The following is a 17,217-nucleotide window of genomic DNA, read 5'->3' on the forward strand; positions in this document are numbered from 1 at the left end:
AGAGAAAGAACGACGACAATTTTACAGCAACGCCGCACGAAATCCAGCACAGCTACACGACGGGTCTCCGACGTCGAGCACATCCCGTCTAAGTGACAGCCAAAGGAAAGCGGAGCGGCAGGAAGCCCTTTTCCCGGCCTTTATTGTCACTGCTGACTACATAAAAATGGACGAAGCAGCCAGTTTGAAAGGAGGTGGAACTGTGCTGGTTTCTGAAAGGTCCGATTTAGTGGGTTACAACGTGAAAATGAGCCTCCGTCCCAGCCGAGTTTCTGCCTCAGTTCAATGTGTTCATGGCTTCTATGGGGCGATGGGGCATTGATCAGGAAATCCAGCATGGACAGTTATCAACGCAGGAGAGGGTGTGTGTGTGTGTGTGTGTGTGTGTGTGTGTGTGTGTGTGTGTGTGTGTGGTGCTCACTGAGGACCAAAATCCTGATTCCACTCCCAAAGTGGAGCCTTCCAGGACTCTTGGAGTGTTAAGACGGTTTCATGGTTGAGGTTAGGTTTAGGGAGTTGGTCGGGTTGGTTTAGGTTTAGAGTCAGGAGCTGGGGAGCGCACAAAAGTCCCCACAAAGGTAGAAATGTGAGGATGTGTTTGTACTGACACAGCATCTCGAATAATGAGCTCAGGTCGGAAAAGTCAGACAGCAGATTTCCTGGGCTTCGTTCAGAGGAATAATAATTTCTGCAGCCGCCTTTAGCTATTGATATAACAAACATCTGTCTGCATGACACCACATCTGGCAGTAATGAAAGCAAATTAGGTACAAAATTTGGAGTGTCTGGCAATAAGATAAGATGGCGGCATGTTAAATTCATTTCCCTCCCCAGTCGCTGGGGTGTGGAGGGCACAGATAGCCTGAGGAACTGACCTGGGAGCTGCTCCTGGTGGCGGTTCCGTGAAAGTTCTGAGACGAGCGGCTGGTCTGAGACCAGTGGACGCGGGGCTTCATCAGCCGGCTGCCAGTCACCGGTGGTCCGGAGGAACAGTCAACTTCCTGTCTCATTTCTCTGGATGACAAATCAAAGAGGAGGAAATTATGCTGAAATCTGGGTGTTTTCTTTTCCCCTGGGGGATGGGGGGATGGGGGGATGGGGGGGGATGGGGACTGCTGGATCCTTCAAACGTGGAAACCTTCTACGCCTCCTGGGGGGGGGGGGGGGGGCTACTAGATTGTAAAAAACATGCATAAAACCTTGCTTACCAGAGATGACGTGCTATCAAAGGAGACTATTTGAATGTGTCAGAGCAGCTGGGGGAGCAGGAATGTGGTTAACCTCCCCCCAGCGGTGCTGTCGTCGTACTTTTCCACCTCACTTTTATTTGAGTTGCCATAGCAACGTCACGAACAACTGCTGCCGCCCAGCACACAAACAGCAATGGAGGACAAGATGGAGGGAGTTCCGGGGCGAATCGCTGATCCGGAGTCTGCTCAGGCTACTACGGTGTTAGGTTCCCCAGCTGTAGACAGATGTGGAGGCTGGCAGGCAGAGACCCCTACGCTTCTCCCTCAGATCCTACCTGATGATTCAAACCTCAGGTGTGGGGGTCTTCACTGGCATCACCTCAGAAATGAAGCAAATTTAGCTTTTGAAAGCATCAGAACCGGGATGAACAGTCGTCCTGAAGCCCGACACGGGTCTGCAGCAGCTGTTTCCCAGGTGTTTGGATGTGTGTGGTTCCACCATCTTGTGTTAATTGTAGCCTCCTCAGAGAGCCGCCAAGACACCCAACAACCCCCCCCCCCCCCACCCCCCGTTCCTGTGCAGTGGGGGTTAAAAGCAGCCCAGCCGAACGGGCCAGGTGGACCCCAGCGACGGTCGGCCAGAGAGGACAAGCGATGAAGAACATCACACAAATGCAAAGAAGCTCTTCCAGAGATCCCAACAGCTTGGCCGGGGGGGGGGGGGGGGGGGGGGTACAGCTAAAAAGAGGCCCTTGACAAGACTCAACAGAAGACTGAGACACCTGCCCCCCCCACGGTGGGGAGATCTGACTAAACTCTGCTGGCACCACCATTTCGAATGTGCTGTTTCGTAAACATGACTCCGCCGTGGTGGGGGGGGGGGGGGGGGGGGGGCTGCAGCGCGTACCCAAGTGCAAGTTCCAACAGCTAGACCTGCTGCACAAGCACCCCCCCCGAGGCCTGAAACAACAAACCGCAGGGCTGGGTGGGGGTGGGGGGCAGAGATGAGTCACAGAGCAAATACAGAGTCGGGCCGGGCTGAACCAGTTTAACACCAGCTCGTTTCTCCTGATTATCCCAATCATTGATTCACCGTTACTGATCCATAAATTATCCATTAAAATGATCCCGATATTCCGGCTCACGCCTCCGTCTCTCCTCTCCCGGTGGGGGGTCTGACCTCACGTGCACGTCCTTGGCGGTCTGCGGTCCCGTGGACCTGGACCGGGGTCCAGGGTGGAACAGCTGCTGTCAACACATGGCTTCATCTTTAATGTGCCTAATTGCTGCTTTAATAACGACCTCCAACACAAGAGTGAAACATTCTTAAAATACCAGATCTGCAAATTTGTAGAATTTCATTTGTAAATCAAAGGAATTTTTGGCTCTGTAAACTTTACAATTGCTGCCTTCATGAAAGTGAATTATTACATAACTGCAACAAGAGAAATAAGTTGAATTCTTGTTTTCATCCTTGTATTTTTTAATATTTGATCACTTTTTTCTTCGGTGTGACATCAGATACGTTTAAATGTAAAAAAGCATTATTTTAATTGAAACTTTCCGAGAGGAAGTTACAAAAAAAGCGGGTTTGAGCTGCTTGTTCCTCACCCGCGACCACATCTGCGCTCTTCTCATAACAATGAAAACATTCGTGGAGGTGAATGAAAAGCGGCGGCTCTGCTCACACACGTGTTTTTGTTTATTTGTTTACACATGTGCAAAACGTTGCTTCGTTCAAAGCTGGAATAAGTGACCAGAGACGGCGGAATTCTCCTACACGAAAGGTAAGCAAAAATATTGGAATCTCTTTATGTACAATTTACAAAATATAATAAACTTTATATAAAAATGTATATAATCATCTATATCTTTAAACTGAAGCCGAGTCCATGAGGAGCGGCGCTCCTTTACATTCACTCAATGGGGGGGGGGGGGGTCCTCGACTGCCACAGCTTCCGTTGGATGAGGTAGAAATGTTGGATTTGGTTCCTCCACAAAGAACGCCGCTCGTCTACGTGCTCGTGCGGCGCTGCGGCGTCGGCTCAGTCCTGCCGCTGTCAAACGGCCGTTCGTAAACGGCGTCGTCGGCCTCGTCGTCCTCTTCCGGGTCCGTGTTGGCATCTGGAGCCGTGTACGGATTCTCATGCAGAGAAATGCCGTTCTGTGTGGGCGGGGGGCCGAAGGCTGTCAGGTCGTGGGGAGGCCTCCACGGAGCTTTCCCAAACGTTCCTGCACCACAGAGGTCGGAGACGTGAGACCAAACCGGAGGACAACGCAAACAATCTGGAGAAAATGAAACCCGCACCTACCCATAAAGGTGCTGCCGGGGGGGCACTCGTGAGCCCTCCTGCTGGCTTCACCCTCCTCCGCAGGGGGTCGGGGGTCGCCCTGAGGATGTGACGGGCCGTGAGCAGCGTTTGCTTTTGGAAGCTGCATCAGGATGGCGGAAGAGCACAGGTTGAAATGTTCCGACAGGAAGTAGTCCTTCTTGGAGCTGGACAGGCTGCCGCTGTAGGAGTCCATGTAGACGGGCCTCTGCTCCACGAAGCAGCCTGGGAGTGAGATGGACACCGATCAAACAATTCTGCTCTAGTTTCAGGTCCAGAACAGCGCGTGATGATTTTACCGACCCGTGAAGTCGTCCGAGGGATCGCTGGGGTACATCCTGTCCCTGCAAAGCAGCGAGCCCATCGGACCTTGGTAATGGCAGAGCAGGGGGTCGATGGCGGCCTCCAGGTCTGCTTCACTTCCTGTATCCAGCTGACAAAGACCTGCGGGACCAAACGAGGCGTCGTTAGAAAAATCTGGAGCTGTGAGAAGAGTCAAAAAGGGAGCAGGAGTGATTTTTACCATTCATGTCTTTAGGCTGCAGGTAGAAGCCGCTAACGGACGACGCCATGTACTGGTGGCTGCTGCCGCTCTCTGACGGCATGTAGCCATCCTGCCGATCGGCGAGCGTCCCCTGGGAGGACAGGTAGCTGGGGATGTCAGCAGGCAGGTTGGTCTCATCTGGAACGGGGCCATTTAGAATCTGATTAGAACAGCAGGGATATAACCGCTCCGGTTGGACCGCTGGAAGGTCGTTGCTACGCTAACCTGTGTTAGTGACGCTGCAGTCCTCATTGCGCCGCCGCGTGTGGTAGATGATGACCACCCACACCAGCGACGTGCCCACCACGCAGCACACCACCGCGATGATGACGATCCCCACCGTGGTCCAGCCGTCGTCGTCCGATCCGGCGCCGGCCACCATGCCGATCCGGATGCCGCCCTGCACTCCGGACTCGCAGTTGGGATTTGGCAGGACGGCCAGTCTGGCGTTGCCCCGCTCCGTGCCCAGCGTGTTGGACATCTCGCAGGTGTACTTCCCCGCGTCGGCCTCCGTGGTGTCGACGATGATCAGGAGCTGGTTGGCGGCGGCGAAGAAGTGGCGCTCGGTCACGACCAGCGGGCTGTCGTCTTTGGTCCAGTTCAGCCTGGGGGCGGGGCTGCCGCCCGCGATGCACTGCAGCACGGCCGTCTCGCCCTTGGCCACAGTTCGGTCCACCAGTGGACGCAGGAATAAGGGCGTCTCTGGGAACAAAAGAAAATATTCGCCGTCAGGGTCTAGAAATGCTAATAAATCCAGTAAAATGCCGTTAATCACCTAAAACCGTGAGTGTTGCGTTCGCCGAAATGGCGCCAGCGGTGTTCTGTGCCGTGCAGCTGTAAACGCCAATGTCCTCCGTCTTCACGTCCACCATAAAAAACTCGTCGTCCTCCGGCATGACGTGCATGCGGCGTTCGCGGGCAGCTGGGAAGTCGGTGCCTCCGTCTTTCTGCCAGGCGATCTGTGGGGACGGGTGACCCACGGCGGCGCATTCCAGCCTGGCGACCGCCCCGGCGCGGATGCTCAGGTCCATCGGCGTCTTCGTAAACGACGGCAGCACTGGAGACAAGACGGAAAACCGTCAACACTGACGCATTCGTGAAAAACTCCTCCCAGGTTCTGCTCACGCTTACTGTTGACGGTTAGTCTGGCTTTGGTGGAATAAGATGATCCAAAGTGGTTGGAGATGACACACTGGTACTTTCCCTCGCTGGAAAAGTCCACAGTGTGCAGCTGCAGGGTGGTCGTGTACTCCGTCACCTCCGTGTCGCCGCCCGCGCCCGCCTGTATGCGCAGGTGCGCCTGGTTGTGGATCTCGGCCTTGTTCAGGACCTCGTTGTCCTTCTTCCAGGAGAAGGTCATGGGCGAGTCGCTGGAGCTGGCCGCCGAGCAGATGAACGTAACGTTGGAGCCCTTGAGGGCCGACTGGGTCTCGGGCTGCACGGTGATTTGAGGCTTCGGGAAGTCGTCTGTGTAAACAAGAAAGAGCAGATTTAAAAACGGCTGCAGATTTCTTCTTTTAGCATCGCGTTGGCAGCAGAGGAGCAAGAAAAGCTGGAGTGGAAGATTTCCATAACTTGACCTGAAGGGAAAATAGAGAGCTCGCTGGGCCAGAAGGGAAAACCATGTAATGGACGACTCTGAACGTGCGCACACGCGCGCATGTGTGTGTGTTCTCATACTTGCTACATATTGAATAACAAATTAGACATTCTACTAACAAAGTGAGGTCATTTCGGGTACTTCAAAGATCTCTTGGAGGGTTAAAATCTGGTTTTAAGGCTTTCAGGTGTGATGGTTTGGTCCTCACAAAGATAGAAGCACAAGGACGTGTGTGTGTGTGTGTTTGAGAGCATCGCTCACCGCACACAAATTCGTCCTGGCTGACGGCGAACACACTTCTGCCCTTCAGCATCTGCGGGTGGGCGCAGCTGGCATTGACGGAGGGCAGGAAGGTTTGTTCCGCCACCCAAACAGGAAGCCACTTCAGCTGGCAGTCACACAGCAGACTGGAGGTGTTCAGACGCCTGTCGGAGGCAGAGGAGCGTCACAAACAAGACTCATCGCGGTGAGCCGCAGGTCCGACAGCGCGTATGGATCACGGCTGCCGGCTCTCGTCTTTCCTTAATCTTAGTTTGGACCCTGATTGCAGGATTCCACATTAAACCTGATCTCTGCCCCCTCTGAGACACAAGGAAAGTGTGAGCCAGTTATTAACAATGAGGTAAGCGTTTCCCAGCAGACCGTAATGGGTTTCACCTGGAGCTCTGCCTCACATGGACACAAAGCTCTCCTGGAAAACAAAGATGATCACACTCACAGCTCCTGCAGGTTCCTGATCTGAGAGAAGGCGTTGGCCTGCACGGACATGATGGCGTTGTTGCTGAGATCTCTGCGCAGGGACACAAAAGACCAGAAGGATTTAGAATCCAGTCGTGGCTGCGCAGACTCAAGCGACGCACACTTCAGAGGAAAAAAGGTCTGGACTCCAGAACAATAAAATTCCAGGCAGCAGTTTGCTGTGTTAATCAAGAGGCCCGAGTCTGGGCTGCTTTGAGCTCTGGCAGCGGCTGGGAAAGAAATCCTAATTAGAATCAAATGCAGCTGTTCCGCACACGGAGACGCACACACGGCACAAAAATCGATATTTTCTGGCACACACGTTGAGATGCTAATGGCCCTCTTGGTCCCACATCAAAGCGGGGGACTGCCTGAAACGGGTCGGGGCGTACGGCCCCTGCGTCTCGGCGTGATTCCCCCCCCCGCTCCGTTTACCGGAACAATCAGAGCAAACGGGACTCACAGGTGCTGCAGCGCGTCCAGGCCCGAGAAAGACTCCTTGGTCACCGAGCGGATCTGGTTCCCCTGCAGGAACCTGGGGAAAAACCCACAAGACAACCCGATCAGGTTCAGTCCTGGAGGGCGGGACGTCACGCCGCGGCGGTCGGGAACTTACAGCCTCTTCAGCTTCTCCAGGGCAGAGAAAGGCCCATTCATGTCTTCGATGGTCCAGGAGATCTCGTTCTTTTGGAGGTCCCTTCAGACAGAAACAAAGAGACCACACTGTTGAAAGGATCCACGCCCTGCAAACAGCTACAGATGTGACGTTAATAAAACGTTATGTGGCTTTACATTCCGTCCTTTGAAAGGATATTCGAAGCAGCTCTGGGACGAACGCGGCGTCCTTCTCGAGCCTTTGTGGTGCCACAGCGGCTTTTCTGTGTAGCGTGTTTTATGGGGAATATACTGCAGTCTAACGTGGGCTCTAGTGTTCGGATAAATATAGTCCCCAGACACACACACACACGTAATATTTGCAGCAAAGTCGTTTGCAAGCTTGATAGTTTTTAACTTGTCGTCAACCAAATTGCCATAGCAACGAGTCGCAGACGTTCCAGGAATGCATGGATCATGCCAGCGTTTGACCTGTGTGAACGATATTTGCATTAGCGTCACAAGTCAAGGGCGGCTTTTCTCCTCGTCCTCGACCTCAAGAGCAACTGACTCGATCAAGACACTTAAACTTCGCTGACGCGTCTAAAGTTTGACGCCTGGCAACCGATGCCCTTTACCCCCCGAGTCAGAGGAGGAACAAAAAGACATCCCAGACAAATGGCCTCCGATCCCCTGGCTGATTTTCCTCCGTTGTGTGTCTGGTTATGGGCCATTAAGTCTGTGTGTGTGTGTGTGTGTGTGCACATGTGTGTGTGTGTGTTTGAGGCCCTGCAGTAATCCGTGTCCACCTAGCCGCACACCTGCCCTACGGTGACCTCTGTGGAGCGGCTCAACATTTGGTTCGCGTTAAAAAAAATCCAAACCAGGGAGGAAATGTTATGAAGCCTCTTTGTGGGAGAGGGGTGGGGTGGGGGAGGGGCCGTGGGTGTTGAGGTCGGGGGTGGGGGGTGGGGGGGCCTCTCGGGGCTGCTTTTTTATGTGCACGGAGAGACCTCAGCGCAGCAATCTATTTTACATCCCCACAACAAATCAGGCAGGAGATTTGCACTCAAGCAGAGGATTGATGGTGGTGGAGGTGGCATTAAAGAGGGGGGGCGGGCCAATGAACTACTTTAAGAGTCCTACTACAATTACTTTTATTGCAAGTTGAAGTAATGAACCATACTAAGCACTATCTAATTAAAAGCTTCCTTGGGGTATTTGGCGATGTCATTAATTGAACCGACGCTCATGAGCCCCATGTGACCTCTGGGTGTTTGACCAATCAAAGCAGCCCGTTATCCAACACATAAAACCGCTGGTGACCAAACCCGCCGCTCCCCAGCCCAGACACGTCCCTGCGTCTGGCTTCTACTTACAGCATTTGCAGGTTGGAGAGGCCACGGAAGGCGCCGTCTGCGATGAAGCTGACCCGGTTGTTGCCCACGTGCAGCTCCTGGAGCAGGCTGAGGCCGGAGAAGCTGGACTCCTCCAGTCTGGACAGATGGTTGGAGGACAGGTTGCTGGAAAGGGAGGGAAAGACACCGAGGAGCTTTAACAGGAATCTGACGCCCAGTAAAACTGTCCATCATCATGTAGCACGCCGGTGTTTAACCCGGCCCGGGAAAGGTTGCGTGATATAGTAATGGATAATATATCATGTATAACGCCTCCTTACATGCTCTATAAGAACTGAGCAACAGAACCATGGTAACCCGTGGTAACCACGTTAAATGCTTGTTCTTTGGGAAAGATGAAAACAATTGGCTTTAAGTTTAATGGTGACATTACTAATGAACCAGTCTAAACTCCATATAACCATACAGGTGAAGCTCGAGGCCATCTGAGGGAGCTACAATGGCTCTGGATTCATTTAACAACAAGCTTTATCTCATATCAAGAAGTGCTGAAATCTCAACAAAAACAAGGCTTTGAAAGGTAAACTCCGACTCTGCTCGCTGTGCACGCTTCCCGCCAGCAGCAGCTTGTTTACTCTCAGGTTCGTGAGATAAGAGCCAATGTGCGACGCACGAGAGGAAGCTTCGGGGTGTGAGAGGAAGGAGGAGGACGATGGGACTCACAGCTCCGCCAGCTTCTGGCAGAACTCCCAGGCGTCGGGTTGGATCCTGCTGATGGCGTTGTGGCTGAGGTGGAGCTGCTGCAGCGTCAGCAGGCCGTACAGCCAGCCCTTATTCACCTCTGTCAGGTTGTTGTAGTCCAGCTGCCTGCAGGCCCACACACACACACACACACGCACACACGCGGTCAGACTTCAGGCCCAGTTTAAGACCCGGCGGCAGCGCCCGAGCGGCGTGTCTGCTTACAGGACTTCCATGTTGCTGAGGCCCCAGAGGGCTCCGTCCATCAGGCGGCTCAGACCGTTTCTCTGCATCCTGAGCGAGCGAAGAGCGTGGAGACCGTGGAACGTCAGCCCCTCCACGCGGCGGACCCGGTTCCTGCTCAGCTCCCTGGAACACACAAAGAGGACAGATGAGAACCTGATCGGGGACCACCAACCAGGAAGGACGGAGCAACGAGGAGAACTCATATTTCCTCGTTTATGTCTTCACTCACAGGTGCTGGAGGTTGGGCAGCTGGAAGATCTTGGCCGGGATGGTGGACAGACGGTTGCGGTTCAGACGGAGGACCTGCAGACTGCTGGACAGGTTGGTGAAGCAGCCCGTCTCCAGCGAGGAGATGCGGTTGTTGTTGAGGAACCTAGAGTGCAGAAACACCCATCAGCTGCTGCCCGAGCAGAGACGGAGAGAGTCGTGAGCCGGCTCCGGAACTGAAGACACTCACAGGTTCTTGAGCGGCAGCGCGGGGAAGGAGGCGGCCCTGACGTCGGCGATGGCGTTGTTGCTGAGGTCCAGCGTCTCCAGGGCGAGGAAGGGCTGCAGTTGCTCCGGGAAGATGCCCGCGATCCTGTTGTTTGCTCTGAAAACACACGGCGGCTCCAGTAAATGGCAGAAACACCCGTGGCGCCCCCACGCACGCAGCCGCTCGCCCAAAGCGTCAAAAATGTCAAACAATCCGACGCTTTGCAACCTCCCACCCAGGGAGAGACGCCACGCTCTATAATCTCTTTGTTGTTTGTGCTGATGTCACAGGCCCTTGCGAACAAATTACGAATCGATGTTTCTTCTCCTCGCGCCCAAAGACCCTTCGGGTTTTCAGATGTGTTATTTTGTTTATAAGGTAATTACCAACAAGGTATTTAAAAAGGTAACCTGCCAATTACTTAGCTGATGAATACCATTCCCTCAGTGAAAGCATGCCGCGGCAGAGGCCAGCAATTTCCTGAGCTGCACGCCTCCTAAATTGCAGTGCAGGGACTGCTTGGTTATAAACAGAGCCGGTACAGTGCCCTCTTTGTGTACCACACTCAGCAGTGGGGAGAGAGTGGGGGGGGGGGCAGGAATTCCCTCTAATGCACCAGACTACAGGCCTCGTTTTCAGCATTCATCGGCCTGCTCACGGTCCTGCCCGACACACACCTCCACCAACACCTCGCCGACCAGGGAGCTGCTGGCTTTACAGCTTTGTTTTTCCAGCACCTTAAAAATGTAGGAACGCATGCGGAGATAAGAAAGAGCTCCTGGATACGTCCCCCCCCCACATCGGCCGGTCCTGCTCAAGGTTTCTTCCTGTCAAACGGAGGCTCCTCCTTGGTGCTGCTGCCCGTTTGGGGATCAGACTCTGGGTTTCTGGCCGGACTGAAGACAGCTTTATGAATTCACAATCTGACCTTCGCTGACCTCTGCGCTGCGTCACCGCGGTCCCGAAGCAGCCCGGCGCCGCGTGACAACGGACCAAAAAGGTCTCCAGAACCCAGCGTAGAAATGCAGTGCGGAGGGTGCTTGTCTCTGCGCTTCTCTAATATCCAGCCCAGGTTCTGACCCAAACACACCGCGATGGCGCCACAGGCCGCCGCTGTTGGCAGACGTCCTCGCACCGCGGCCTCCCGCACCCAAACAAAAGCACCACCTGGGTCTCAGTTTTCATGTTCCTTCGACCGGTCGCTGGGAGAAGGAAGAGCGAACCAGTCTTTCCAGTTTCCCCCCTCTGAGGAAATGGTGGCGAAGGGAGAAGGGGGCTGGTGCGCACTTCCTGTTTTGAGCCACAAAGTGAAGATCGGTCAACTAATTAGTGCGTAAAGCAGCTCTCACACGTCCGGGCTGGTTAAGGTGCGTCGTCAAGGCAACAAACAACGAGCCGGTGTTCCACACGCACGAGGCCACCATCCTGCACCCTCGTGCACGTGTGAGCTGTGACCAGAGGAGGCCTGTCCTGGTTTAATGATCAAATATGTAGAAGTGTGCCGAACTTTTCAATCTCAGATGTTCGGAACTTTGGAAGCCGACACGAACACATTCAGTAATATGCAAACTCGCTAATGTTCACGGCTTAGGTGGGTTTTTCCGCCCTTCTCGTGGACGAACTTGAAATGGAAACTCAATGAAAAGATCCCTCTCCTGGCGTGCTGGTGTGCGTGTGGGATTTCCTCCTGGAAACAAGGACAGTTTTGGGATGCTCCCGCTGTCTTGACGGGACAAAGATATCAGTGACAACACTTCCATCCTTGGGTGAAGCCTTTTGTTTCTGTCTTGAACGACTCATTTGGCTTTAAAACTCCCGTTTCCAACAAGATTCCCATTTGTGGCGACACCCCAGAAGCCCGAGCGACTAATACGCCTAATCGGACCTGGAATCTCCGGTTCATCTGTCGACCCCCGCCCGAACACAGGCCGAGGGATCTGGTGGCGTCGGGGGTTCACCCCCTCCGTAAAATTCCTGGGAAATTGTTCAATTAATTAAGACGATTGGGACTCAATGACTACCAGCTGCAGGGTTATTGGCGTTTGTTTTTCCTCGGAGCTGCGAGGTCAGAGAAGTCGGCGCGAGCTGCCGCTCTGTCTGCCTGGCTGTTTGAATAAGTGGTATTCGATACCCTGAGCTCTTTTTTTCTCTTTACTACCCTCCCACTTTGGAGAAACTCGGAGAGGGAGGGAAAAAAAGCTGGAAAATTACACTGCAGCACCTAATGTGAGGCAGGAGGGTGGAAGCTGACGGAGACAGCAGGAGCAAGTGTGAAGCTTGGTTTCCTTTCTTTGGGGGGTGTCGCTGACTGGCCGGGGACTAATCCTGCTTCTGATTGGCTCATATTTCTGCTGCGGGAGGGTGTGTAAACATGCCCGTGCGATCCTCAGTGGCGTTTTTGTTTGTCTCATTTATTCTAAACGTGCTTTAAAAACGCTTCCTTAGATTTGATTCGGCTTCTCAAACCAAACACCGTCTTCAAATCAAGTTCAGAAATGACAGTGTGGAAGGAGCCTGGAATCCTGGGGAGGGACTTCGAAGGACCCGGGACCACGCAACTGTTCACGCCAGGTGGTTCCTCTGGTGTGTGGGGCCAAATAATGGAAGGTGGGGATGAATAATCTGGTTCCAATCATATCATCATCACCATCGGAGGCCACACACTGGAGCGCTGACTCAGGGTTTCCTTTTAGCTCCTCCCCCTGCTAACACTCGCACCCGGAGGTGGCAAACAACCCGTCGACGGCTGACGACTGAAGGCCCCGCAGCGGGGGCCGCCCGTCATGTCGGGGCTTGAGGAATATGCTTCATCAGGCCGAGAGTGGGACGCATTCTTCCACAATAGCCTCCCGCGGGAGCGTTGGGGAGCGCCACGCCGCAGAAAGCTAATAAAACGCTTGAGGTTCCAGGCGCTAATATTGGGAATTTGTCTGAGGGCGCAAGTTGAGCGGGATGAAATGGTCGGGGTGATTTATCTGCGGGGTTTGACTCGCGGTGTGAATCTTTGTTTGGCCCCGGGCGGCGATAGCGTCTAACGTCTGGTTATTTACGGCCTGATGCGGCGCTGCCAAAGACGTCGCCCTGATTTATCGAGGATTAAGAACGTTTCAATCCTCACATTTATCTTCCTTTTCTCTCCATTATTCCCAGATGCTTCACCTGGTTACGATCATTCCGGTAATCTGCGTGGTTAGCATTTGTGCCGAAGAGCTAGCAAAAGTTACAAGTTCCTGTTTTTACGGGGGAAAGTTGGGGGGGAACGTTTTTTTCCTGGGTAATTTGGGTGGAAACAGGCCAGTTTTTCAAAATCCTGGGAAAAGTTTCTGCGGTACAAAAGATTTTCTCAGCTTTTCCTCTAAACTTGGAATTTATTTTTTTGGCCATTTTCACCCACAAGATTGAAGATTTCATCCACAAAAACGTACAAACACAAACCAAAGACCAACAAACAGCCAACATTTGCCGTTAACACCCCCCCAAAATAAGTGCCGCCATCCTTCATCGGACACGAAACAACTTCCTTCATGATCAAGTTGTTGATAATAATCACGTAAATATCAGCCTGAAAATTCTCCCCCGGGAAGATAAAATCCAACGTTTATCCGCTGAAGCGGCCGTGTTTTCCTAATCCCAAATTTAGGCTTCTGCCGCTCTCACACGACAGATCGCTTCTCCCTCGTTCCGCCGCCATCAGATTAAAAATACACGACGGCCTCTAGACAAAACATTTCCCTCGCTGCAGACAGCGTTTGTCTGTGACCGTGTGACCGCTCGCAGGCTGGCCGCCATGTCTGGGAGCGGAGAGGGCGGGGGAGGAAGCTCGCCGGGGCCGGAGCGGGCCGGAGCGGGTCGGGCGTAAACGCGCTCTACTCACAGGAGGAGGGTGGTGATGTTCGACGCCCGGGGGCCCAAATCAGGTATCGCCTCCAGCTCGTTGTGGGTCAGCTTCCTGTGTGGAGGACAGCAAAAGGCTCAGTTCATCGTGTGTGTGTGTGTGTGTGTGTGTGTTGATCCAACTCTTACAGCTCAGTCAGACGATGCGCGCTGGAGAACAGAGCGCCATCTAGCAGCGGTAGTCGGTTATGGCTCAGGTCCCTGCGAAAGGGAGGAAAAACAAGGTTCACGGGGCAGAACGGCACGCACGGATCAGACGGGAGACGCGTGATTAGGCGACAAAAGTGAGGAGGGCTCGCGAAAACATGCGTCCCAGCACCAAAAACAGACACGGCGATGAGTTACGGCGCCGAAAGTGAGGCCAAATCCCTGCGAAGGGAGTCGATAAAACCAGGGCTTGAGGTTTCTGCGCTCGCCAAAGCGCCGTCCAGAACGCTTTCCTGGCGTCAGGATTTATCTACTTTGACTCGGAGTCAACTCCAACACTATTTTCATTGATAGGCTGGTTGAAACTCTGGACGGCTCCGCGTGAAGGCCCGAAATTCTTCATCATTTAAGTCGTTTCTGTGGGTTTTTGGCTGTTTCTGGAGACGTTTTTCACGGTGTTCCTCGCGGAAACACAACGAGACCCACAACCAGCTGGGACGCACAAACAAGTTCATGGTTTCTCTCAGAGCTTCTCTGAGGAGCTGGGCTCCGTCTTAAACCACCTTCAGAAACAGACGCCTACGGTAACACAGGTTCCCCCAGTTCCCCCCTGGCCCGGCTGCACCACCGTCCCGGGTCATTGACGCTGTGGAGCACCATCAACGCCGCGGTGCCAGACGCTCTTCTTACACCCCTTCGCCGTACCTCCTCCCCCATCCTCCCTCATCTGGAATCCATCAAGCGACTCAGGAAGGAGGGGAAGAACCGTCCGACTGCTAATGTATTCACAATGTTGGAGAGAAGCCTTTCCAGCGTCTGAAACACCCCCGATGACATTTCTTGGGTCTGTTTTTGTAATTTGGTGGAACTCTTGGTGGAACGCTCCGGCGAACCTCTCCCTTTTTCCCAGGCTCCCGGCGACGGGCGCTGTTGTTTTGGTTGTCCTATCGCGCTCCACAGATAACGCCTAAGTAGCTCTGACACTTCCACTTCCCTCACCAAGCACCACCCCCCCCCCCCCCCCCCCTGAGATAACGCGCGGCGCTAGGCGCACCTTTAGGCAGCCGAGAACTCGCCGCACGAATTTCTTATCAAAGATTTGGAATAAACGAGCCGCCCTTTCCGTCAGGAGAGCTGTCGGCAGCTTTTCAGAAACTGAGATTGCAACAAGTTTCACAGCTTTCACTTTGTTCCCAGGAGGAAGAAACAAGTGGATAAAGTCTGTTTAAGCTACAGAGGCTAGCTTACAAGCTTAAAGCTAGAACAAAAAAAAGCTAGCAGCTTTTGGACTTAAGGTCTTTTCTCTGGGCAATTAACAAGTCTAATCCAGCAATTTATCACTTGTAAATCTGAGAAAGATATCATTATGTGAAATTACAGCGTTAGCGAGCTAATCCGCCCCAATCCCAGATAAACTTTCATTATGTGTCTCAGATCATCAGTAAAAATGGGATGTTTCAAACACTTGGTGATTTTTAACTTACGCTTTTTTTATTCATTCGTATTCCCGCATCTTTTTTTGATCTTTTAACACTTTGATATTGTCTCTTTGATATTGTCAAGTTTGCTCCGCGCGTCTCGATTTAACTGAAGTGAAATTTGACTAAGGCCCCTTTTGAAGTTTTCCAGCTTGATCCAGCTTCTCTGTGTTCGTCTCCTCTTCACCTCCCACTTTCTCCACCCCCCCCTTTTCCTTTCAATTTGTTTCCAGCTAATCCCACACACTCCTCCTTAATCAGGACCATCGCCGGCTCTGGAGCTGCTAATTCAGCAGAAATAATGGGGTGCTGGAAAACAAAGGCTCCGCTGGTCCGAGCCTTTAAGATGTGCTGCAGAGCCACTTGGAAATTAGCATTCCGGAGTGAGAAGAGCCCCCCCCCGTGTGGACTCTTCTTTTTTTTCATTTTTCTCTGGAACGAGGGCCTCGGTTATGAGGCTCAGGCTGGGTCTGTTTGCTCTGGCAACGTTGACTTTCCAGAGCTGCACGTTTCAGAGAGGGAAAAACCAAAACCCGACGGCAACGGCGAGGCTGGGGGGGAAAACTGCTCAATAAAAAGTGAAGAACAGAACAATAAAAGTCCAGGCAGATTCATTATCTGTGAAGCAGGACACAGACTTTGGTGTTCCAGCTTCATCGGACGTCCTGGGAGCTTCTCGGTGGAAGAAATCCACATTAAGTTTACGCCCGAGTGCTGAAGAGCTGTGGCAGATAGAACGGCTGCGGTCCCACGAGCCCAGTAACCATAAAAGCTGCAAATGTTAACATCATTTAAAAGACTTTCACTGCAGCAAAGATTGACGCTGGGAGATGCGTTCAGGGGCCAGGGGCCAAAGTCACGCCTCCAAAAAGCTCCATATAAATAAAGACGAGTCGGGGGTGAAAGGTGACGCTTTCATCAGTCAAATTTCAATCAAAGCCAAGTTAATCAGGGCACTCCTTCAGCTTTAGCGACCTGTGTGCGTGTGTGTGTGTGAGTGTGTGTGTTGGGGCTGCAGGAATGCGGCTCCCACCATCTGCGCAGGGTAAACACTGGCTCTATTTACGGGGACTGGCGTGGAAATCTATCACAACAATCAACTTTGAAGTCCAATCATAAAAGCAGCCGTAAAGCAGCCACGCAGCGGGCCGGACTCACAGTGTGACGGTCCATTCTGGGATCCTCTCTGGAATCTGGCCCCTCTTCAGCCGACTGCAGTCCACCAGCTCCCCAGAACACACGCAGGGCGAGGGGCAGGTCCTCACGGTGGCCCCAGACCCGCACTGGAGCCCCCAGAAGAGCGACAGAACCACGACCAAGCCCGCAAAACAGCGAGGCTGCGTGGAGGGGCGCATTTTCCTCTCGGTACCCGGACGAAGAACTCCAAAGAGCGAGAGCTCACCCTCCAAAAGTTGCGTTAAAAAATCCCAAAGGTGTTGTTTGAAACCACTTTTCGGTCCTTAAATCCAATGCGTGGTCGCGGTTATGCGCGTGGGTGCGAAATGTCGACGAAATTCGCCGTAGTGAAACTCAGCCATTCCTGTGGACAAAGTTTACCGCGGCTGGAGGAGCAACTAGTGCGGAGCAGGATCCCCGCAGCGTGAGCACACAGCGGAGGTATGCGGGGGGCGGGGCCACGCCGGGGGCGGGGCCTGGGCGCAGGGCGCCGCTGGGAAATGTAGTCCAAGCTCACCAAAACTCACATGCGTGTTGTTGAGGAGTTATTTTTGTTACAAACACTAAAAAAAAAGTTCTGACATTTTAAACAATGTTGATTCCAGGATGCTTGTTTAAGGTGCTGAACTAGGGGGCAGTACTGGAGTTAGAAATATCCATTAGCAGTGTAAAAAATGGAAAGCAGCAAAAGAATTACAAGGTTTTC

General features: G+C 53.0%; 1 protein-coding gene across 1 annotated transcript; it reads right to left on the bottom strand.

Moving 5' to 3' along the window:
• Window positions 1-2,869: 2,869 nt before the first annotated feature.
• Window positions 2,870-16,924, bottom strand: lrig3 (leucine-rich repeats and immunoglobulin-like domains 3). Its single transcript, XM_057022602.1, has 19 exons — window positions 16,494-16,924; window positions 13,840-13,911; window positions 13,691-13,765; window positions 9,799-9,933; window positions 9,571-9,714; window positions 9,321-9,464; window positions 9,078-9,221; window positions 8,376-8,519; window positions 7,019-7,099; window positions 6,866-6,937; window positions 6,383-6,454; window positions 5,926-6,089; window positions 5,196-5,531; window positions 4,840-5,121; window positions 4,290-4,766; window positions 4,044-4,202; window positions 3,824-3,964; window positions 3,503-3,745; window positions 2,870-3,422 (listed from the first exon to the last, which is right to left on the bottom strand). Exons 1-19 carry the CDS (start codon window positions 16,688-16,690, stop codon window positions 3,205-3,207), a joined length of 3,300 nt encoding a protein of 1,099 aa, XP_056878582.1. The 5' UTR covers window positions 16,691-16,924; the 3' UTR covers window positions 2,870-3,204.
• Between the last annotated feature and the right edge of the window lie 293 nt (window positions 16,925-17,217).

Source organism: Takifugu flavidus, chromosome 22, assembly GCF_003711565.1.
Source record: "Takifugu flavidus isolate HTHZ2018 chromosome 22, ASM371156v2, whole genome shotgun sequence".
NCBI classification, from domain to species: domain Eukaryota; kingdom Metazoa; phylum Chordata; class Actinopteri; order Tetraodontiformes; family Tetraodontidae; genus Takifugu; species Takifugu flavidus.